We start from the raw sequence: 24,936 nt of genomic DNA, 5'->3' as shown, positions 1-24,936 counted from the left end.
TTAAATATACTGTCTTACTGGCTAGGTCCCAGCTTCAAGTGTGAGGTAGAACTGACACTTACTGATGCACCCAGGAGAGCAGATTCATAACACAATGTTGCTCAAATATTATAGCAGATTTTTTGAAAAGAAAAAAAAATCCTCTAGAATTACTGTTTCAGTATTTACACTAACTTATGTGGATTTACAGTGTATAAGGAAAAAGTGGTATGTTCCTGTTCTAGAAGTCAGACAAAATTATTTGTGTTAGAGTTACACAGAATTATGTTTAAAAATTTTAATGTAGACTCCAGACACAAAAATCGGCATAAAAGTTGTGGCTATTCCTATGGAGCCAGAAAAGACCTATTTGCCTTTGAAATTCCTACACTGTGGCTTTTGTACTACCTTTACTTCTGTATTTCTGCCTCCCACACAGCAGTCCTGTGTGTGAACTCTTCCAATACAACGTGTGAGGCGTGGAGCTCATCAGTGAAACGTCCTGCCTCCATTCTGCAAAACACTTGAGAACAGTCTTCGGAGCTTTGCTTTATTTGAGCACAGGTATCTTGCAGATGTTTAATTTAAAGCTCATGTGTAGTCCCACTGAAGTAAATGGGATTACTAAAGTACTTAAAGTAATTCCCTGCTGAATCAGGCTTTTAAAAGTAAGAATAAATGTGCCTAATTTTTATTCATGCATCAGATATCTATAGACTAATAGTTTAAACTCAGCGGTTTTGTACCCAGTCAATATTAAATCTCTGGAGTTAGTGTATCTTCACCTGCTGCATCTGCCATCCCTATAGCAAGGACCTTTTTCAATATAACCCTGCAGCACGGTTTTTGTATACATACTGTGTCATCAGGCACTCATGTTTTGCATACATATAGTGTCATCAGACATAGTACTGTGATGACTTTTTTGTAAATAATAAATAAACTGCACCTGGCCCTTGTATTTTCTGAGTGTTACATGCATGAAAGACTTCAGAAAAGAACCCTTGTAATGTAGATTAAAAAAGTAGTGGAAGTAATTCTGTTTACTTTGGACAAAAGAGAAACTCATTCATCTATCTGTAACTGCTTACTTCCTGCATCTATGGAGTTGTAGAATAATTTTTAAGTTAATTCTGGGAAGAAGGAAAGGAAACAAATCTGTGGATCTAAGGTATTTAACACATACATGCTAAAGGTTGAATATGGGCATTACTTACACCATGGCCAGAAGCAAATATGAGGTGGCATGAACTACAGCTGAGACTTGTCAATGCAAAATCTGTCAGCAAAATAAGAAAACCAAACCAAAAAAACAAATAATGAATCTACAACCTCATCAGCAATGAGATACCTGTGGCTTCTTACATCATCGAGACCTGGCTAAGTGATGCTGAGAGTTCTCTGCAAAGCACTTCTATTCTCATATCTATTAAAATTTATCCCCTGCTGAAACTATAATAAGAGAAGGCTGGCAGTGATGAATTCATCTTGTCATCAAGCATCAAGTTCATTTAAATTGATTACCTCATTTAAATGAGTACACCTGGAAATATCAACCACATGCAAAATTACCACTGATTTTAGCATCATTTGCAGGTTACTAAAAAAGGACCTACTAACACACATGTGATAACAAAAGAAAAAGAATACAATTCCTTCCTGAAATTTTCACTGTTCATCTCTGGCCCACCTGATCTTGTTGGTTCAGTTAATCAAGTATTAAAACCTGGAAAATTTAAATCAAGGAGGTAAAACAAAGGACTAATAGGTGCCTATTTAAAATTTATGCAATGGTGCAACATCTTCTACTGTACAGATGTAAGAACTTAAGGCAGCCCCAATATAGCTGTAGGTTTGGGATACCATAAGAGACATTACATCAACAGCTTTAGGGATAAACAATTCATCACTACATAACAGTACAGTAACACATCAGGGGTGCAATTACCCAGGTCTTTACAACAGCAAATCCAGTTATTCACCAATACTGAGCCAAAAGTGATACCCAGCTTGGCAAAGGACTTGCACAACTGTGATTGTTGTCTAGGCCATCAGGCAGAGGGACACAGCTGGTTCTTCAAAGGAACAGCTCAGATCCACAGAGGAGCTGGGCAAATCTCACATTCCCTCGTGAGACACACCTCTTCCACTGCCTAGTCGCAGCAGCACTGTCTGGAATTGCTAACCTGTCTTCACAGCCCACCTCTGCTCCACTCTGTGCTGGTTGTGTCCCGGCAGTGCACAGGGCACAGAAGTGTTGTCCAAGGCAATACTGGCTTGACGCCTCAATTGTGCACACAGAACCAAGAAACACCGTGTAAAGCAACAATAGCCCCACAACAGACACACCCAATGCTCAGCAGCTCCAGTTCAACCACGACAACTTGTGTGGTTCAAAAAAGTCTGGTCATATAATAATATGCAGTTATGAACAGGCAACCTCAATGACTAGTTAACTGTATACCAGTATCAGCTATTATGCATGCTGACTTCCAACAGGTCGTTCCCCACAACCATATAAAGTGTTTCAATCTTCCGTAATTCTGTTCAAATATCACAGGGCTTTATCTTCTGTCAGAATAAAGAAAACAGGAAAAAAATTTAATAGAGTGAAATAGGAAAGTAGTGAAAAATTAATAAAGTGAAATAGTAAACTAGTGAAAAAATGAATAGAATGAAAATAGTAAACTCCTCAAAGCACATGTGTTGTCATCACTATTGTTTCCAATCTTTTTCTTGAGGAAGAAACGCAAGACATGTAGGGCATAAAAACCAAGTTTGACCAATACTCAGAGAATACTGCACTGCATCTTCTTCAGCAATCCCACCCACTCCAACATTTTCAGACTTCCCCTCCATTCTCAATAACAGCTTTCCAAAAATATCACATTGCAGTGAAGGTCTCAGTCCTTAACTTCAGCACACTTTGTAGCCTTGTCCAATGATACTTGAAAGACTGCATGTCTGTGCTACAGAAACATTTTTTTTCTGGTTTTCTACACTCCAAAACTATGGAACAAAATTTTCTGGGCTCAAAGGGGCACTGAAAGCTTCTCCATCTCCTCATGAAAAGGCACAAGTCTTTGACTGTGTCTTTTTCTCTTTGTATGTATGTGTTCAAATGTGTGTGCAGAGTCTTCTACCTCCACATGTTCAAGCAAAACTAGAAATCCTTACTGGCACCGAAAGAAGGTGTTGAAGCACACACTTCTAATGATGAGAGGAGACAACAGTATCAGTTATGGTGCCCAACTCTCCCCTAGAAAGAGTAGAAATACTTTGGCACTAAACGGTGTAATTGTGGCATAAAAATGCACACAGAAGAGTGTGCTGTGGAGCACAAAGTTTGAAAATTTATTCAAGTTCTATGGGTATGTTTAGTATCTGCAATACTTCAATTTCATTTAGGTTTATGTCAAAACTGCTCACATTTGGGCTGAATTTGGCAGATTTCTGAAGCTTAACTGTTTCAATTCCTAATGTTTTGTGTTCAAATCTTTCATTTGCAATTATATTTCTGCTTTTATTCATCACTACTAACATAGCCATTATTTCCTCACTTTTCCAATCATCTGTGTCCAGATAGTACCACTACCCATAATTAACGAATATGATTTATGCTTCTAACAAAATCCCCATTGAAGAGGAACATTTTCTTTGATATTTTTTCCAGTCCTGGTCTGTAACTGTAAAAGAACAAAAACCTAAGATGCCATGACAGCAGCTTTCAATCTCTTCCCTGCTATTCTCTCTGCAGTTTCTACGCTTCCGTGTTTCTCCTGTCATTTGCCCTTATAAATTTTTATCTGCTTATCAAATATCTGGCAAAGAAGTACTTGGCAGGATTTAGAGCTCTTCGGTCACCTGATGACCACGGAGCTCATGGCATAATGAGAGGCTCCTAATGAAGTTCCCAGCAGTGCTATCCCTGAAAGGCCTCGATATCACTCAAGTTCTTTTTGCCCCGTACTTCTCCACCCGTGGAACATGGTGGGCTCCACATGATTTGGAAAACGGACAAAAACACAACTCGGATGTGCTCTTCATGTACAATTTCAGCTTAAACCTCGTCTCGAAGCTCAGGGCAAGTAAAGAATAAAATAAAAATACAAAACCAAAACTAAGAATCACAAGTAGCACTCGGAAGCCCTCTCTCTTTGCCTACTTGTTGCAGGTGCTAGCAGGTGTAGCAGCAACCTGTTCGGGAACCCGAGGGGCGAGCAGCGCCGAGGCAGCGCAGAGCACGGAGCCACCACCGCCCTCCGGGCATCGCGGGGGCCCCGGCCCGGCTTGCGCGCTCCCGGCTCGCCCCGCCCCGGGCCACGCGCGTCCCCGACCAGCGGGGGGCACCTTTTCCCGGGAGCAGAAGGCACACGGAGACCGCCCCGGGAGCAGCCGCCTTCGCCCGCTCGCTCCCGGGGGACAAGCCCGCCCAGGCGCGGCAGCCGCGGGCTCATCGCCCAGGGGCGCGCACCTGCCCCGCGGCAGCGGCGTGGCCACACCGGGGGCGGACCCGGGCGGGAGCGGAGGGGCGGGCGGGGAGGAGCGGGGGGCGGGCGCCGCTCGCCGCCGCGGGGCTGCGGCTGGGCTGGGCGCGGGCGGCCGGCCGGCGGAGCGCTCGCAGTCGCGGGGAGCGCCGGGGCTGTCGGGCGGGCGGCAAGGCGAGGCAGGCAGAGCAGGGAAGGGAGCGGAAGGCGGGCGGGAGGCGACGGCGGCGCCGCGCTCGCCCCGCTGCCCTGGATGACGGGCGGCCGGTTCGACTTCGACGATGGCGGCACCTACTGCGGCGGCTGGGAGGACGGGAAAGCCCACGGGCACGGCATTTGCACCGGGCCCAAGGGGCAGGGCGAGTATGCCGGCTCCTGGTCCCACGGCTTCGAGGTGGCAGGCGGCTACACCTGGCCCAGCGGCAACACCTACCTGGGCTACTGGGCGCAGGGCAAGCGCCACGGGCTGGGCGTGGAGACGAAGGGCAGGTGGATGTACCGCGGCGAGTGGTCCCACGGTTTCAAGGGGCGCTACGGGGTGCGGCAGAGCCTCAGCACGCCGGCCCGCTACGAGGGCACCTGGAGCAACGGGCTGCAGGACGGATACGGCGTGGAGACCTACGGGGACGGAGGTGGGCGCCGGCGGGGGGCGCCCCGCGCGCGGCAGCGCCGGGGGGCGGGCGGGAGTGGGGGTGGGGGGGCGCGCGCCTGCGTGGGCGCGCCGCGGGAAGGGCCCCTCCTTCCACCCCCGCGCCCTTATCGCTGCCCTCGCACCGGGGTCTCTTCTCCTTGCCCTGGCCGCGGCGGTGCACCCTTCCCGGCGCCGCTCGCTCGGCGCCCCCGAGACCCCGTTGGCGGCCGGGGAGCGCCACAGGTGCCTGACGCCCGCCCCGCCCCACTCTGTGAGGAGCCGCCTGGCCCCGGCTGCGCTCCGAGCGCGCTGAGCTGTCCGGGCTCGGCGCTTTCTCCCGGCCAGCTGGTAGAAATCCGCATTACGGCCGCTTGCAGAGGGCTTTCCTTTCTCCCCGCCGAGGCGGCTGCTGGGCTCCCTGCCTGAGGCAACGATGGCCGGGCGGCCGCGCCTGGCTCGGGGAGCGAGTCCCGGCGCCTCGCCCCCTGCGCACCGCGTTCGTGCGGAAACGGCAAGAACTTGTTCTGATAGAGCCCTTGTGTCGCGCTGATGTGCAGGCAGGGATGGCTTGGTGCGCTCGGTGCGCTGGGCTTGTAAACAGGAGGCTGGAGCTAATGGAGTGGGTGCGCAGCTTGCGTAAAATCAATGAAACTTGGGTCCACCCTCATATAACTGCTGTTATTATCAAGATACGGGATAGTTTTAAGCATCCTGCTCAAAGCACGAGGTGTGCAGTGCAGTCACACAGACCTGCCTCTCACACCCTTCCCCACGACAAAGCCAATGTCCCAGGGCTGAGCTCGCGGTGGGCGTGCGGAGGGACCGCGGCATCCGCCCTCCTGCTGAAGTCGGGAGCGGTCAAGAAGTCAGGGTTCAGTGAGGTCAGAGAGGACTGGAGCTTACTTGAGTGCTCACTTACAGTTCTTGCACCTCTGTCATTTCATGCTCTGCGCGATAAATAAGCCTGATACTCTTTAATTCAGCTGCTGTAATGTCATTTGCCTCAGTGGAAGTGCCACCTGCAACTTCTGCAGAGTTGGTCTTCAGCTAGGAACAAGAAAAAAGGTTTGTTCTATTGTAAGAGGGCGAAAAACGGGTCTCAGTTTAAGGACTAGAGAGCTGTTGGGTTTTTTTACAGACATGCTGCTTGCTTCAGTGTTCAACAGCGTGTTTAGTTAACATGCAAGAAATAGAATTTACCAAAATCAGAGGTACTGTTCACGTGATGTGACTAAAGGACTAACCCATGTATTACCTCTCTATTGATATGTTTGTTTGCTGGTTTCTTCAAAGAATTTTTTCAGAAGATCTCTAGTCAAACTTTCAGGAGAATGGGTGTTTTTGTATTATGCGGAAGATGAAATATTTGCAGTTGAGCTCCTATTTTTTCTTTTCCAAAATACAAAATGTAGCAAGTTTGGTAAGATGCAATTCCTTCAGAAAATGAAATACACGGTGGGTTTTGTACCTTTCTGTCCCCTGGTTTATAGATATTTGTAGCTGTCCAGAAATTGTTTCCTGGTGTGGAAAGTTCTGATATTCAAAGACAGCTATGTGTTTGTGGATTTAAAAAAAAAAAAAAGAGGAGGGGAAATGAGCACTGAAATCAAGGTATGAAAGTGATCATTATTTCAGTTTCACTTTCTTCACACAATGCACTCTTCGATTTTTATTTTATTTGTTTGGCTAATATATTACAAGCAGTACTTCTTTCCCCCCCCCCCCCCCCCCCCCCCCTTCTGGAAGAATAAATTGCCATTCTAATAAATCTTCTAGAAATTATTTTCTCAAAGTTGTTTTTATCCTTTTTTCTTTAGGCTTCTTGTGGATTTTTAAAAAATCTTAATACAGTACTGGTTATTGGAGGTAAATTCTCTCAATATTTGGAGTTGGAACAACACACGAAGGACCCAGTTCATACTGTTAGCTGAAATCTGTTGTCATGACTCCAGTCTTTTGCATGTTGCAGTTCATACAAACAGAGAGTGTGAAGTCCCATTGATTTTAATGAAAGTACTCATGAATGAAGCAGAGCAGTACGTCATAGATGTTTGCAGATGTGTTTTCATTTTCGTGCTCTGGGGACAATAGATGTATTTGCACACCAGAAGAACATCTGAAATGGGTTTATAAGGAAACCAGATTTACACATGTCTCTTTAACATAATTTAAAACAGTTGCAGGGAAGCTCTTTTTATGATTACCCGAGAATACCAGCATAGAGAAATAATTCTTCAGACTATGCCAATTTCCAGTTTGTTTTCAAACTCACTATGATCCAGGCCTCTTTACTGCTAGTTTCTTTGTGTTTTTTAAATATAGCCCCAGTATGTTCCTTTAAAGTGTATTGGTGGTATTACAAGATATCATTGAAGGAGGGAAAAGGAAAATAAGCATTGACAGTGTTCCTCAGTGTTTTTGCACACAACACTTTTCATGACATGAGTAATATATGTCATGCTGTGTTTAGATGCTTAAAATTGTCACTCAGTCAAATCTCTGAGGAAAACACTGTGAATTATACACCATGATGCTTCATTCATTGCACGTGATTACAGTGGGCCTTCAAGTGGCCCCTCAGTCTGTCCCCTGCAGCAATCTGGATTTTTTTGCGTCCTTTAAATTCCCTAGGTTTTGTTGATCTGTGAAGATGTAAAACCTACTGAAGGAGGGACTGTGGCCTAATTTGAAACTTCAGTATGTTTGAATTGGTTATTTATGGTCCTTTCAACAACAGCAAAAAGCAATTGCGTGTTGTCATTCCACAGAGGGAGATCAGTGGCAAAAGCACCCTAAGCTAAGGTCACATATGTTCGTTGATTTCTGAGAGGTCTTCTTTCTAGGTCCGTGCTTACTTAATATTTGAGTCAGAAAACCATGCAAAAATCTTGATGCAACAACAAATTTTTCAAACCACAGAGTATCTAAGTAAAGGGTAAGAGCAAGTGGAGTAGTTAAATGGCTCCTTGGCCTCTCCATTTTTTTCACAGTGTAGTTTTAAATTTTAGCTGCAAGTGGGCAATTACATTTACAGCTGTAAGATGTACCAAGGGTGTTTTAGAAGGGATGGCATACTGTAACTAAGGAAACAGATTATGAAATTATATCTTACAGCTACTTGCCAACAAAAAGAAAAGGAAAAAAAATACTTCCTAATAGTTCTCAGGCTCGAAATATGAATACCTTTTCAAGAGAACCAATTAAAAGTTAGATGGATGGTCAGTAGTTGTGACCGAATGTTTCTTCAGTTACAAAGGATAGTAAGCCTAGCTTTTGGAAAGTTAATGCTAAACAATGTTACTGTTTTATGGTCAAATACAATTTTAAATTAGATTGGTAATTACAATGGTAATTAAAATTTTAACAATTAACCCTTAGAGGAACTGCTTTGAACAGTCAACTATGGTATAAGGTGAAACAATATGGTGTTCTTGTTGATGTAGTATTCATATTTATCTAGAGAGATCGGTAAATATTGCATATATTGCATATATTTTTGTCTTTGTATATGGGAGAAGCTTTTTCATCGTGTCTTGCATCATACATTGTTTTATTTAATTATATTGCAGTATTCACATACCTTGTTTTGCTTGTTTAAAGATTTCTAAAATTTCTTTTATTGAATAAGGTGATGCCGTTAAAATCTGATATAGTCAGTCAAATTACTGCACAAGGTTCTCGTATCTACAGTCTGGACACTGTCTTCCATATGCCATTAAAATACTTACCCTTTAAAGTATGAGTTGAAAAACCAAGGAAAATGAGTTGGCTTTTTAGCATTAGTATAGGAAGCCTTTCCATTAAAGGATTTGTAATGGCAGAAGATATAATAGTTACCTGCTACACTGCATAAAATTCAACCTAAATATCTCATACTTTTTAAGGACGAAATGAGTATGAATCTTCCATTTCCTTTTTGACTGTTTTCTCTTCAGAAGAAGCTGGCATTGATTTTATTTCTGCAATAGAAAGGAAAATTGGACTAGTGGATAGCAGCACAGCAATTGTTCTTGTTTTAATGCCCTTATGGGCAGCAGCAACCACTACCCATCTTTCTATAATAGTGAAAATACAAGTCCTAAATTAATTAAGTATTTTTGAGCTTTCCATTAAACACATGTTTATTAATTAAAATATTAGTAAGAAAAACGGCTGACCTTTTTTACTTCTATAAAATTCCATACTGAAATGAGTTGATTGTGCTTCAAGTCTGACATAGTAATAGCAGCATGGAGAGCCATAATTATGAGATGCTGCTCTAATGTAATATTGTGGTATAATCAAAATTAGACTTAGATTTACTATTTCAAAATTAAATTAACTGGTGCAAAACATTAGAGGGGTTATAATGTGTAGCAGTAAGTATATGTAGACAGATTCTTAGTTCCAGCATATCATTACAGATCCCAGAAATAGTTAGGGACAAAATGAAGTAATTAATGCTCATAAAATATTAATGTATTTCCGGGAATCTTCTGTTTAAAACAACAACAAAAAAATCTTAGAATGTGGCTGTATATTTGCAGTATTTACAGAACATACCAGTGCTTTACAGTCATACCAGTGCTTTGTGCTCATGTTTCTATTTGTTCTTCCCCATATGCTGAGTTTTTTAAAATAATCATGTTCCTAGATTCAGCACCCTTACAACCAGTACAGCAGTAGGTATCCAGGATACAGAGAATGAGAAAGAAACTAAGAAAGTTGTTTATTTGTGTCAGCAGCCATCTGTTAAAACAAAAACCTTCCACTTGGTAGAATTTTCTACAACACACACCAGTTATATTTTGGAACCTATCTAGTATTATATAATAAAGAAAACAGACTTAGCAAATTTAATTGTGTGTTAACATTGAAATATAACATAGCAGAAGAGGTAAAGAGCAAAGCAGCACTTGATAGATGGTGGATACATATATAACCAAAACAATATGTGTACATGAAAGAGATTGAATCTCAAAGCAAATTAATCTTGGCTCTACATCTACAACTGCAGATACTTAAAAAATATTTTCACAAAAATTTTATCAATCCCTGAATTTAACATTTGATATTTAGTTCCCTGAATAGTTAATAGGTGTTCCAATTGAAGTAGATCAAAATTTTTAAAAATATTTTAAAGATTGCTTATTCATCCCTCTGTAAAAATATTCAGATTCAAAGCAGCTTTTAAAAAAAAAAAAAAAAAAGAACCAGCACTAGGTGGGTGAAAGACTTCATTTTGAGGAGTTTAAAGCCGTTTAATGGGAATTAGAGCAAAATATATCAGAAAGCAAGTTATCTTCTATTTGCTGGTTACAGCATTCCTGTCACCTTCCTTTGTAGCCTCTGGTAGAAATGGCCTTCAGAGACTAGACACTGGCAAGTGTCAAAATAAAAACGCCTTTCAAGAATACAAGAAAATAATTGTCTGCTGTAGTAATCTGATAAAGGTGGGGTTTGGCTCCAATACAGCTTTGCATGGACGTCCATGACTTTTCATATTGTATACTGTGTTCCTCCTTACATTGCTCTTTAATATTTTTACAAGAGTAGTTATGGTTAAATGTTGGCTAGAATGTTGTGCAATATTGTGTTACTGCCTTGCCTTTCTTACATACTGTGAAACAAATGAAAGGCAAGAAAGGGCTAAAGAATTCATGCTTTTGATCCCTCTGTTACAGCAGAATTGCAGTGCATGTTTATGTACCAGGGATACCAGAAAGTGTTGGTATGAAGAGTTCATAAAGAGAAAGGAATCCTAAGGTTTTGTTCTTTCATTCAAATCCACACAAACATTTTAAAAGATATAATTTTACAGTAGAAGTTTATGACAGTGGATCCAAAGGCCTGTCTGAAGACGATCTACTGCTTTGTCAAATAGCTCCTGACAAGGAGAGGTCTATAGTCACCTTAAACCCACAATAACAGGGCGGATACTTCTCCTGCTTGCTCTTTATGTGAGCAGCTGGGCACAAGAGCTGTAAGTGTTCTGCTCTCTCCCTTCTCTCCAGCCCTGTCTTCCTCCTCAGCTGACTACGTATAATGTGTCTCTGTTTCTGCTGGCCACCTTCCCATCAGTCCACCTTAAAAAATGTTGAGGGACTCCTGCTTTAGAAATTTCTCTCAATTTTTTTTCCCCCTGGACAGATCCATTAAAAAAATGCCTATGATTATAGCTACCGTGTCGTAGTTACCAAAGTAAGTCAGAGCTGTGAAAGTGAAGGATTTGCTAAGCGGAAAAAAAAATTATAAGAAAAACAAGTAACAAAAGTAGTTTATCTGTCTGTGTCATGTGCATCTCTTCTTTCCAAAACCAGAACTGACAATGTAAAGTTGCATGTAGCATATTGGATGGAGAGGGCTAGGTCTTCTACAGCTTCCTAAATTTAACTTCTTATTACTTTAAAAGGTACCTACCAGGGGCAGTGGACAGGAGGGATGAGACATGGATATGGTGTACGTCAGAGTGTACCCTATGGCATGGCCACTGTGATCCGTTCACCTCTCCGAACATCTCTGGCGTCACTTCGAAGTGAGCAGAGCAATGGCACTGTTCTGCATGACGTCACTTCAGACAGTCCAGCTGGAACAAGAGGAGGATTTGTGCTCAATTTTCACAGTGATCCAGAAGCCATGGGCATTAAGAAAAAAGGAGGCTTATTCAGAAGAGGATCCCTTCTTGGTAGTATAAAACTTAGAAAATCGGAGTCTAGGTCATCGATATCTAGCAAACGGAGCTCTGTCAGGAGTGATGCTGCTATGAGCAGAATTAGTTCTAGTGATGCCAACTCTACAATTAGTTTTGGAGACGGTGACTGTGATTATAGCCCTCTGGAAGACCACGTTGATGCTACCACTACAGAAGCCTATATGGGTGAATGGAAGAATGACAAGCGCAGTGGTTTTGGTATCAGTGAGCGTTCAAATGGTATGAAATACGAAGGAGAGTGGCTGAATAACAGGAGGCATGGGTATGGATGTACCATGTTTCCAGATGGCACCAAAGAAGAGGGAAAGTATAAAAATAACATTTTGGTCCGTGGAATAAGAAAGCAACTTATACCAATACGAAACACAAAAACTAGAGAAAAGGTGGATAGAGCAATAGAGGGTGCACAGCGAGCAGCTGCCATGGCAAGAACCAAAGTGGAAATTGCAACCTCAAGGTAAGTTATCAAATGTAGGGTTGTAAACCTCTGCGTTAGTGAGCACTTGCTCAGCTTTTAGTTTCACATGTGTAGCTCCATTGTCTTTAGTGGCATTACACATGTAAAACTTAGAACTTAAACTCATTTAAGTGAAGAGTTTGTGTATGTTCCATAATATACTGTGAAAGTAAATTTCCATTCTTGATACATTTCTGCTTTGTCTGGAAAGGTGCCGCATTATGCCTTTAAACCTGTTTGGAAAATAAAACTGCTGAGGAAATAAGTGAATGATTTGGGGGTAAAGTTTGAATATTTTTGCATATATGAGGTAAAGTTTGAATATTTTTCTGTAAGCATGCTCCAGTTATGCTTATTGTATTGCTGATTTATTGGTAGCATCTGAAACTCACTGAAGTTGCCCATTCGACAGTGGGCATCTTAAGATGCATCTGTTTATCTGAGAAACTGTGGTATGAACAGCATAAGAATAATGGTCAAGGATGTTGTGCTTAGAGACTGTTGATTTGGTTGCCAGGGCAGTATCTGACAAAAGAGTTCTCTGTGAGGACTCTTCCATTTTGGCATGCTTTTCCTCAATTCTTTTGATCATATGACCACCACGTCAGGTGGAGGTGGTCTTCTTCTTCCTGTGCCTTTGCCACATGTTTGAGATGGGAGAAGCGTATGGGTATTGGTAGTGGAGAAAAATGTCATTTTCACTTTGAACTCCTAACCAGCAACCAAGCAAAGTTGTTTGAAATGGAATTGTTGCAAATTAAATCAGTATAGACAATTTTAATAGGTTTTATTGTTAAGTTTGAGTGCTCTTTAAAAGCTATTTAATTTTAATTGCCTTCCAATAAGTTTCTGTGGTGGTTTCTCTTTTGATGGCTTTAGTTTGTTTCCTCAGGCAGGCTTCTCTTAAAATATGCTTTGAATAAAAAAAAGAGTCCAGAAATGTGTGTGAAAGAAAATCTTCATGCTATTTTAGAAAGAGGATGTCACATTACTCTTAGAGCTGAACAACTGATTCCTAATTTAGTGTGGTCACTAGCGTGTCCTCAGTGACTACCCTTTTCCTGACAGTGATAAGAAATACAGAAAATACCAAAAACTGCATAAGTGGGAGAGCTTAAATATATAAATGCTCATAACAGAAAGTAGTTGAGACACTAACATGAAGAATGTAGCGCACTGGTAAAGGACCTTTCTGAGAACTGGTCACATAAGTAACTGAAGGGTAGTATATACTTGGTTACTTCTATAAATATATGTAAGGCATTATATGACAGCATACCATATTAGTAACACAGATCAGTAATACCTAACTTTAAGAAAGTACTGGATCCCATTCATGTTCTGTCAGTACATAATAAGCCCTAGTTCTGAAAAAAATGGGGCAGTGGGATGTATGGAAAGGGGGAGTCACCATTTGGAGTCTACATAAAGCTATTAAAAAGCTGTAGTCTGAGACCATTACATTCCAAGGCACAGTGTATGCGCTTCCTCTTCAAGAAGTGTCTCTGAAGTGTTTTGTTTGCTTTTCCTTCCCTTTGATTTTTAGGTGGAGGACAGAGTTCAAATTGCTTCTTTTGGAACAATTCATCAAAACAATGTTTATTTCATGAAAATACATTTTTGAAAGTGCAGCAGAAGGAATCAGTTGTAGTGCAGCTGTGACCAGGGGCGATCTCTCCCTTTGGTTTCTTGGCTAAAAATCTCTCCGAAACACTCCTATGACTGCGAGTATAGACAGCAAGATTGCAGATTCAGGTTTTCTCTCTTTTTAGTAGCCACTGCACCAACTGTACTGGCATTGATTCAAAGGCCAAGAGACCTGATACCAAGTCAGGCAACGTCAGGCATGAAGATAATATTAACTTTACTTGTGAGTGTGTGTTACTCCTGTAGTAAGAATGACAGGAGTCTTCCTGTCTCTCAGGTTTTCAGAGTTGCTTTGAGTATCAACCAGTGGGAGCAAGACCATGTCACTGTGTGAACTAAGGAACTGTCGTACTGGCAGGGTCAGTATCTGAGAGCCAGATCATCTGGAATAGATTCTAGAGCAGCATTGAGTAAAAAATTTCCGTTTCAAATAGTTGTTAAAATCTAGGTTGACCGGATTGGTACGGTTTCATGATGAAAGTACTTCTGTCTCACTGAAACTTGATGACCAGTATTGGTTTGTGACCGTATTTTTTAGCAAACTGATATATCAATAATATGATAATTCTTTAGACAGTAGCATTCTTGCAGTGTCATCTTACATGAATATGAGGATGGTGGTCTTGTCTATTTCCCAACGATTACTACTGCACAAAAAAGTCTAGAAGTGCCTTCTATAATTTCTCTAATGTGTAATACAAAGGTGATTCTGCCCATATGGCATAACCTCACTGCACAGTGGCCTTCTGTGTTTCAGACTGGACAGATGTCACCAGCACTGTTTGCTTCCTGTAGATTTCCATTCCACTGGTTGAAGAACTCACTAGGTAGACCTTTTCTACCCAAAAGCTATCAAACCAAAGATATAGAAATCCTTACTCTCATCCAGATACCTTCCTTTTCAATGCAGCTTGGAGTTACATGCTGTTCTTCCTGCATTGTTTGTTCCTAAAATGTTTGTTCAGCCAGATGGAAACAGATCATACTCTCTTCATATCTCCCTGCTGGTCATGACAGGTTTGGCTGGTAGCTTGACCTGTGACAGATGTCCACACAGTCTTCAATGAGACCAGCCACTGTTTTGCTTTATATTCCTGATGTCTTTTTGTGTCTAAAAGTCCTCTTTAGTAATCTGTGTCATCTTCTGTTGTCTAAAATGGCAGTTCTGTATTTACGTTGCCTCTCCTGACTTATCTTATGGGTTTTTGAGGCATTTGTACTGTGGTGTTTTGGAAATGATAGCAGCATTTCTCAAAAGATAGCAGATTGCAACATTGTGTGATGTATAAAAAGCTGCTGTATCAGAGAAATAATTACTAGTTTCTGCTACACAGATGTGTATTCAAAACAGTTTATAAATTAGCAATGAATTAAAACGCTTTTAAAATTACAGTGCTGCTTAATAGATTTGACTGTGTATTAGAGTTTTACTAACATGTATTTAAGGAAAAGTATTTCAGCATAAATATAAAAATGCCAGAATTTGAGAAACTTCAAAAGTATGTTCAGTACTTTCCCTTTTCAAAACTTTATAAGGTGCCTTTTTAAAAATATCATTATTATAGGGAGCAACTAATTCAAATTCATCTTTAACTCATGCTAAAAGCAGTCAGGTTTATGTGTCTTATATGGGATCCTCCTGTCTAAAAGGAGAAGCTGCTTTCCAGAAATGTTTGATTCTTTTCTACACATGTGAAGTGCTTTAAATGCTGGAAGATGTACGTTTGGAAGACCCTGTTGGAAGATACTAAAAAGCCCCAAATGTTGACTCGACCAAGAGTCAAGTGGAAACTCACTTTGAGGATATCACATAATTTTCACTGTAGGGATTTTGAACTTCCCTTTTCATCACTCTCATACATCTCATTCGAAGGAGATAACCCTCTGCAGTTCAATATAAACTGGAATTACATTAGAGCACTCTTTCCTAGTATGAAAATAACTTAAGTTCTCATTCTACTGTATTATATTAACTTTGCCTTCATCAATACTTATGATGGTATAAAACTGTAATGTTTCTGGACTTCATTTTCAGAGTTTGAACATAAACTTACTTTGCAATAGTCAGTGTCACTGGTTGCTTTTAAAATACATCAGTCCTATAAATAAACATGAAGCACTGGAAGCAGAAGGAATGATGTTTGTTTACTAACAACCCTTCATGTTCCATATTCTTTCAGAAAAGTCAGTTTTATGGGTTCAGAATTGAGCGGTCAGAGCCAGGCCTTTTTTTTCTTTTTTTTTTCTTTTTTCCTTCCTTCAGATATTTTCTAGCTAATTCTCCCCTTAAAAGATCTTCTTCTTTAAGTGTTGAGTCTCTGAAGAAAGGCAAACTTTGCAGGACACAGAGGGACATGATAAAAGTACAGTAAGGGTAAGAAATATGAACCAGAAGATAGTGTATGAAGGAAAAGGGAGAAAGAAGTCAAAAGAAAAAATACTTCCGTGTTGATATTTTCCTTACATTTCATTGATCTTTCAGGTCATAAAACAAGCAGGTTAAAGAATTTAAACTTCTATTTTATTCTCTTTTTCACAGAAGCTAAATACTTCTAATTACTTTGAAGTTTTGAGTGAATTTTAAGTGAAGTGTATGTATTGTCATAATATGCCATGAGAACTTGAGACCACCTTAAAAGCAGTATTGTAATGGGCTCTCATTACATGAGCACCTGAGATTTGGTGAAGCATAATGGTTCCTTTGTGTTAGGTACTGCACAAACAAATTATGCTGTCTGGAGACCTTGCAGTCTGGGAAAATGGCAGTGCCCAACAGATGAAAAGAAGCTGGCAAAAGACTGGATCTGAGAACAAGATAACAGTAAAATCAATATCTTGCTACTAATAATATGGAGCAGTTCCTCCTTGTTAATTAGCTGTCTGTGCTCAGACAGCAGTGACTACCAAGCCTCTAGTCGGGAAGACCTTTTAAGTGGAGCACTGAAGGGGGATTAACTGGCATCTTCTGCAGCAATTTCTTTTTCAGAGCAGCTTTTTTGGACAGCTCAGTTTTATTTTTAACATGTTTATGTCCAAGTCCACAGATGCTACAGCTAAATTTCAGCTTTTATTTTTTAATAGAAACTACTGAAACTCTGGCTGTGTTCCTGTCTCACAAGCAGGCTGCTTCATTCCCACAAGCGGCTGGGAAGGAGTCTTGAGTTGTTAGAAGTGGATGCAGGAGGAAGGTGCACCAGGATTGACTTGGTAGTGGAGACCCAGAATAACAATTTTGTTTGGGACTGAACTCACCTTCACAACCTGGGCTTTCTTGGGTCCCTGCTATTCCTGGCAGTCGTCATGGTCTGGACCCAGTAGCTGGCTTGTGTAATGTTCAGCGCTGAGGATGATTCAGAGAACTCCAGTTTACCCTGAGTCGTGGCCTGCTGCTGCCCAGCCTGGGCTTGGGTGCCTAGTGTTGGCTTCAGGTCGCTGGGCAGCACCTCCAGCTCACTTGTCCACCCCAGTGCAGCCATGTCCACAGTACAGCAGAACCCACTGCTTTTATTTTTCTTAACCTTGTTTCAGAGTAAGCTTCAGTATGCTGTGCTGCATGATGGGGTTATATGAAGCATGCAAGTCTCAAGGAGGATTCTTAAATGGTTTATTAGCCAGCCCCTTTGTTGACTTCATTTCCTTGTGTGACCAGTGTGCTCAGCTTGACCTGAACAAACTGTGATTTCTAGGGAGAGCTGAAATTATATGCATGTGACAGTACAGTTTGTGTCCATGCTAGAAGGCAGCTGCCAATCATTCCAAACAGCACTGAATTATGTGTGTCACACACAGCTTTCCATGATGGATTTAGCTGACTCTAGCACTCTTACTTTACTCAAGAAACTAAACTGGACACTTGCAAGACTGGTGCCTCACACGCCTTGGAGATGCTTTACTTATTATAGCTGAAATATGAACATTGTGTTTAGGAATAGGATCCAACAAATACCAAAGGTAAGACTGCTTGCTTCAGTACAAAAAGCTGCCTGAAGTTCAAAACGAAATCACTTTTAATCATTTTGCTACATAGTTTGTTTGAAGATAACAAATGAAATGCTGTGGTGAAACTTAAAATAGGTCTTGAGCTACTATAGATAGTAATTTTAAAGTTAATTCTTCATTCATTAAAGAAAACCATATGTTCTTTGAATCCTGTCGGAGTTATACCACTAACTTCAGTGGGGCACATTTTTACTCAGATTTCACAAACAACTTGTTGGTAAAAGAGTATAATCTTGGACTGTTCCTCAGTTATTTGCTGGGGAATGAATAATACATCTGTTTGAAATATACAAATAATATAAACATCACAGATTTTTTTTTTACTTTCTTAATATTTAATGCACCAAGATTATCTGGCTGAAAATATGCAAAATTAGTCTTGTACCATCCCTCAGCTTGAAGTTTTAAAAAACCTCAAGTATTAAATTTTTTATTACCTATATCCAAATATACGTATCTACAGACATAAGCTTGAATAGGGATTTTGGTTTTTTTTAAAGTGGTTCTGGTGTGTATCTAGTCTTACCTTCTGTGTTTGTATTAGACACAGAATTGTTACATGAGAGTTGCTTTTCTAAATTGTTTAAAATCAGGAGATTGCTAGTACAATACTGAAAATATCCAGTGCTTTCAGAACATAAATGAAACAATGCTGCACCACTGCTTCTAAAATAACCTTTTTTAAAAGCCTTTTTCTACTGTGCAAACATTCTTGAAATGTTTCTTTATTCAGATGATAAGGATTTTTTTTCCCAATTTCCATAACACTTAATTCTGGAGCAGAGAGGATTTTTGCAGTGGTAGCCCAGCAGATGTATGTGACAACATTAAGGCTTTTTTTAAATTATACTGGGGTATACAAAGAGGCTAATATTTTTTTTGTAGCCACAGAAGGTGCTCTGTTATGCAGATTCTCCCCTTAGTTTTTACACAGCATGTCAGTTTTGATCTGTATTACAACAATTTTTCAAAAGCTAAGCTGCAAATAGCATCCATCTCTACTGACTTACAGGAGAGTTTGTGTGATGGAAATAAATACCCACTAAAAAAAATCTGGATCGTTTGTACTGGTTAGTCATGTACAAACTGTAAAGTAATTAGGTTTGTTATTGATTGCTATAAAAATATTCCCAAACCAAAAAGATACTTTGTATTTCTGCTGTATCCAGTACAACTAGATACATATGTCCAGTAATACTAGTTGGAGCTTGAATAATTTTCTTGATGTTTTGCTCAAAGACTAAATCAACTCATATAGAACATTCCCAGTTTATTTCTTCAGAGATAGGAAAACTTGCCATCATCCAACTGTAACATTGTCGATCAGTATTCTACAGAGTAGGATGCTTCTCTCTGAAAAACTACAGCAGAAAAATACTCATTAAAGTGATTAATTTATGCCCCCTACATTGATCTAATTCTATGTTTCCCAAATAATAATTGATTCATTTTCTCAAAACTGAGGTAGTTCAATGAGTAGTGCTCTTTGTTTGGATACTAATGGATCAGTGATACATATTATGACTTCTCTTCATGTTTCTGGTGATTAATGCATTTTTCTGCTTTATGTATTTAACAGATGTCAGTACATAGTTGCGTACACTGACTCGCATTCTTTTGCCTATCTTACTGTGATCTTCCTCTTTCAGTACTCTGTGCTTTGTTTTCTGCTTTTTCGTTCTTTTGAAGTTCTTTGCTCTCATTTTTTGCAGAGGCAGTGGCACAGTCTCTTTGTGCCTAGTGTCCAGGAATAAATTTGTCCACACAAGTTTGCCTCCCTCAAGCCCATGTAAGTGTTCAACATCTGAAACAACCTTTTGATTATTCCTGGAGTCTTCTCAAGATTTAGTATTCCCAGATCTGCTGAGTGGAGGTAGTCTCCCAAGAGCTCATTCCCAAGGTCACCCTAAAGCCACTTATAAATAAAGTTAGGGTTGTTCTGCTTTGCAAATCACTCTTACTCTTAAATTGAACTTCATTCGCCAATAAGAGTGACCAGTGAGTTTTGTGCAGCCCTTCATTGCAGTTGTCCCTCAGACTTCTCTGACACTGACATTCACAAATTCAGTCACTTAGCTGTTCACAGCTTTTCCTCTGCATTTGTGAATGGCATGGGTTCTCAGCCATGAGCCCTGTGGGTATCCAGTGGTAAACCGCAGTTGGGAGAACCAGTCTTTTAGTCTGTCCTGTTACATTCTGTTTCTGCATTAATTTTTTATTCTATTAAGCATTTCTGCTCTCTTTTTTTCCTCTTCTTTTTTAATCTTTATTTCCAGAGTTTTCAGTGAGGAATGCTATACTTTGGTCCTACTACGTTAAAAGTAGGGATTGATGAAAATGATGGTACTACTGTTTTGCATTTAAAAGCCAGAAATCTCCTCCTAGTATCTGACTGAATTGAAATCTGTTAAATGTGAGTTCTCAGCTATCTTGTTCTAGGAGGTTTAAGAAGAAAGGTAGCTACATCTCTTTTCTCTTACCACTCTGAATCTGGTGGGTAAGGCTTGTTTAGCTACCTTACTGCTGTAATGCAGCACCTCCACTTCACGCTTGCTTCAGATGTTGCTGGCATACATAAGGAGAGGTCATTTTGCTGCTGCTTTGGCTTTCCTTTCTGGCTTTGGGGTGAATCATTTCAAAGATATTTCTTCTCTGAATTTTTAGACTACTTCATAAATAAGGGCATTGGATCATGTCACTCTTAGTTTTGCAGAACAGTTTACAATCCAGATGTGGAAACAAGCAAGACTCCAAGGAAACTCACTGTTGAAGTGGTCTGTTGGCAGATGGAGGCATGCATCACAGCCCTGGTTTGTTCTTATCTGGAGCTAGGATTTCATACCTGTTGCTGGTTAAAAACTTGACTTCCATAGGGAAAAGAAAGAAGACCAAGAAATTTTGGTGATCACTAAATTGAAGTGAATTCGTAGGATCTGGCTCTGTGTGTGTTCAGCCCAAGTTCACTTTCTAAGCTCCTTCACTTGCAGGAATTTGTGATGTCAGTTGTATAAGCATCTTAGGAGTATCCTAAAAACGAACAATATAATGCCAAGCACTAAGATACAAAATGTATTTCAGGAAAAATAAGGGAACCATCCCTGAAGGTGCTTAAAAGACATGTAGATGTGGTACTTAGGGTCTTGGTTTAGTGGTGGACTTGGCAGTGGTGGATTAACTGCTGGAGCTAATGGTCTTACAGGTCTTTTGACACCTAAACAACTCTGTGGTTCTATAACCAAAAGTTAAGAGTATAACCCAACAGGTGCATGTTGTCAGAATGCTTTGTGAAGATGCAGTCGTGAACCACCTTAAGCATATGGGTGTCTTTTCCATATGTCAGGAGTCCTGCCTTTACCTTAACGCATCTTGACCAAGGGCTTATTTTCAGTTTTGCTAAAATTCCAATGATTTTTCATGTTTTAAATATTTCTAAATGTATTACCATTCACAACGTCATTTTCTGCTTCAGCGAAGAGTTCAATTTTGGAAATTGCAGATTAGCAACAAAGGTGGGAATGGCATTTATAATTTCCATAAAAATCAACAGAACAGATAAGTTGGTGACATTTTCTGATATTCAGGAATGTTTAATTTGTACAGATCTGTTGAAGTATTAGTCAGTGGTTTCTGGTGAAGAGGCTTTCTCTCTCTTCCAGTGGTGGCTAGATTCCTTGTGCAAAATTTAATTCATTTTGGGAGGTCTAACATTGCCCAGCATTCACGATTTCTTAATGGTTCAGCATACAGGTATAAATACTCTTTATTATTATTATTTATTGTTAATATTTATTATTAATATTATTAATAATATTTTTATTTATTATTTTTATTAATAAATATTCTTTATTCTCAGTGGATAATGAATTATGAGGAAAAAAATCATTATGATGTGTTACAATCCCAAGCAGTGTTTGATAGTCTGTGCCATATCGGTAAAGAGTGTAGTTTTATTTCCTAATGCAGAGTTTATACCTGTTCCAGAAATTTATTTTAAGACAGCAGTGGGACAGATAAAAATTAGTGTATATTTTGTACACTCAAAATTTAGGCTGCCTGCAAAAGATCTAGTTAAATCGCTCATAATTGAACTTCATACAACTACTTGTTATCAAGAAAAGACGCTGAGCATTTTCACCTCCAAGTCTGTATCTGTCTGTGACATGCACAGATACGACGCATTTCTGATTGAAAAATTGTTGATGGAGCTCTGAGGATGAACCTTTTTCAGCAGAAGGATTAAAGTACATAGAATTTAGCTTTGAGCTTTCCTGGGTTGGTAAACAATGAATTCAGAGAGCAATTAGTCAAAATTATGGTTCTGAATAAATTCATCAAGGAGTTTGTGCTAAATTTGATGTTTTCTTCGAATTTTAGTTGATCGGAATACTCTTTGGATGGGTTTTAACGGTTCACTCATTAGTTCCATCTTTGTGATGCAATAGATACTTGATTTGAATTCACCTGCTCCTTACACTTATGATTAGACCATTATAGAAGTGGTCATGAGTCTGTATAGCAGTTAAGTTCTGAGTTAACTGCTGAGACATGACATGCTGCATAACATGATGAATTTTGGCTGCAGACCTTCATGGTGAATGAGCAGTATAAAAAAGCTGGTGTCTCTTTCCGGAAGGTATACCATCAGAGGTCTCACACACTTGTTTGCACACCTAGATTTTTGCTGTTTCCAGCAAGGATGAAGCCAGATTGGAATCCTTTCAGTATAAAATACTATTAAATTTTGAACCATTGTTAAAAGTCCTCAGAAATGTTAAATTGTGCCCTGGTATTTGAGTAGGGGTTGCGCAAGACTTGGGTCTGTGAAATGTGTGAGATCATTTCCTCATAGCAAAAGTTCTCCCATTTATTTGCTATTTCACAACATATTTAATCAGCTGTTTGTAATAATGAAGGCGTTTTTGGTTGATGGTTCAAAGAACATACTGACTGTGTCTTCATAGGTCATGCTGAGAAAACTCAGCTTAAGCTATCTTCAGAAACCCTGCCTGCTTGGTCAAGGTCCCTGAAAATTTAAGAAATGCTGTTCTGCTTTTAGTGTATCTAATGTTATACTTTAAAAGATACTTTTCTTTGAAAAAGATAAATAATTTGCCTGCGATTTGCTGGTACCTGAAAATGTGTTTTTTGAGCAGATGTATAACCTAGCATTGCTTAATCCATTCAAGAAAATAGTTCTGGTTTTGTATAGAAATTCACTTTGCAGAATTAGGGTGACAGTTTCCTCTTGGATTTTCTGCTTTTATATGCTCACTCTTAAAACCATTTCCTATCATCTGTCTGACTCTGAAACCATTTATTGTCTTTTCATTAGTAAAGCTAATTCACGCCTTTGAATCCTTTTCTCTGTTCTTTGACACTGACTTGTCTCATTTTGCAAGTAAAAGTTTCAAGGGAGTCAGAAATCAAGCCTGCCGAGGTGCAAGTCAGCTGAGGAAACATTTTGTACACAACTTTGACGCTTCCATCTTTTCATAAATGAAACCTTAAGGTAGATTGAGACCTTTTAACATTAAATCCAGTGTAGTTTGTTTCAGATTACACTAAGGAGTGGTTTAACTCATCTTTTTAAAAGAATATTTACTATATATAAAAACACTTTTGTTGTCCTTTGGTGGTCCTATTCCCATACATTCAGTTTAAATATGCTTTGTTCCTCTCAAGATTAATATGAAATAGAATGCAAGGGGAAATGAATAGCAAAGTTCTATTCTATTATCCCAAATAACATGCATTGTAAACCCACATTTTCTTTGTTTTCATAGTGAGATTTTTCTGTGGAAGGTTTTATATATGACTTCAAGAATTTATTACTTAATATAATAAGCATTTAACATTAATGTAGCAACAATATAGTAAAAAGGAGCTGAGAGAACAAATTAAAATCTTGAATTTTAGAGCTATTACAAAATTCTGTTAGAATCCCTTTATGGTCTCTACTCTCATTTTTGAAAAAAATAGTCTTTCAGAAAAAGCAGAAGTTGCTTCAGGCTTCCCTGGTAGCATAAACTATGTGCCACTCAGAAACTGCCTACACAATTAAATTTCTATTTGTTTGATTCTCTTGAGGTGTCACCAGCTTGTTTTGCATTATGAGATTCCTGTTTGAAGTGTTTCTGTGAAAGTTTTCCTGCTTTGTTTTGGTTCTTCTCTTCAATTGCTTATGTGTAAGTGTCCCCAGTCCCTGATAAGCCTTCCTTAGGAATGGATGCTGTTAAGAATAATTTGAGATAATTTTTGATTTTCTAGAAAATTTAAATTCCTTGTCAATATCCTCATGTTTTGACCCTGTTATTGCTATCAGTGTAATGCATTTTCTTCTCTTGGAAAGAAATGCATTAGATGGATTAGCAAAGCACTAAAAATATCTTGCTTAACCACCAAATTATATAACCATCCGATTTCTCTTGTCTGCTGGTCTCATGCTGTGGTACAGTTGTACAGTTTAGAAATCTACATTTTACAATCTACATCAAGTGAAAAAAGTTTTTGATTAACATCTGATCTTCTTTCAGAGTATCAAATATATCTTTTTTTAGATAACATTCTTTATTCAGAAGGTTACAAGTAGGGTATACTGAAAGCTTCTGATAACTATGCTCACTTCAAAATTTGATAGTGATGCTACTTTTATACCATATATTTCTTCTATTTTTTGATCACTCTGGGGTGGTATGTCTGATACTTGCTTTGGGTCTGTTGCTTGTTTTGGCAGAGGGGTATTTTTAAATGAATAGTAATTTAGATCAGATGCCCTACTGAGGGCCGTGGTACTCTGAAATAGGATGAGTACTTTTTCTAGAAAGTTCTTTATGTATGCAAGAGCAGATTTGATCACCATGACCCGCTTTAAAACTGAATGTCACCTTTTTCTGCACTTGCTGTATCAGGCATAATGAAGGGTTTTCCAGAGTTAATTCATCCCAGAGACCTTTGTAAGGAGAGAACGAGACTGAAATTATTAATCTTCCCTTACATTAATTTTTTTTTTTAATATTTCCAATATTTTTCTCTAAATTTACTGTGA

General features: G+C 39.6%; 1 protein-coding gene across 4 annotated transcripts in view; it reads left to right on the top strand.

Annotated features, from left to right (window-relative positions):
* Nucleotides 1-4,554: 4,554 nt before the first annotated feature.
* Nucleotides 4,555-24,936, top strand: part of JPH1 (junctophilin 1) — an 83,902-nt gene continuing 63,520 nt past the window's right edge. For all 4 annotated transcript variants that reach the window (XM_082283466.1, XM_082283467.1, XM_082283465.1 and 1 more), the window contains exons 1-2: nt 4,555-5,098; nt 11,489-12,245. In XM_082283466.1, coding sequence (XP_082139592.1) covers nt 4,720-5,098; nt 11,489-12,245 — 1,136 coding nt within the window. In that variant the 5' untranslated portion in view covers nt 4,555-4,719. The remainder of the gene's footprint in view (nt 5,099-11,488; nt 12,246-24,936) is intronic.

This window comes from Coloeus monedula (genome assembly GCF_965178545.1).
Source record: "Coloeus monedula genome assembly, chromosome: 1".
Taxonomy (NCBI): domain Eukaryota; kingdom Metazoa; phylum Chordata; class Aves; order Passeriformes; family Corvidae; genus Coloeus; species Coloeus monedula.
The sequence above is the reverse complement of the archived record's forward strand: the minus strand, read 5'-3'. Positions and strand labels throughout refer to the sequence as shown.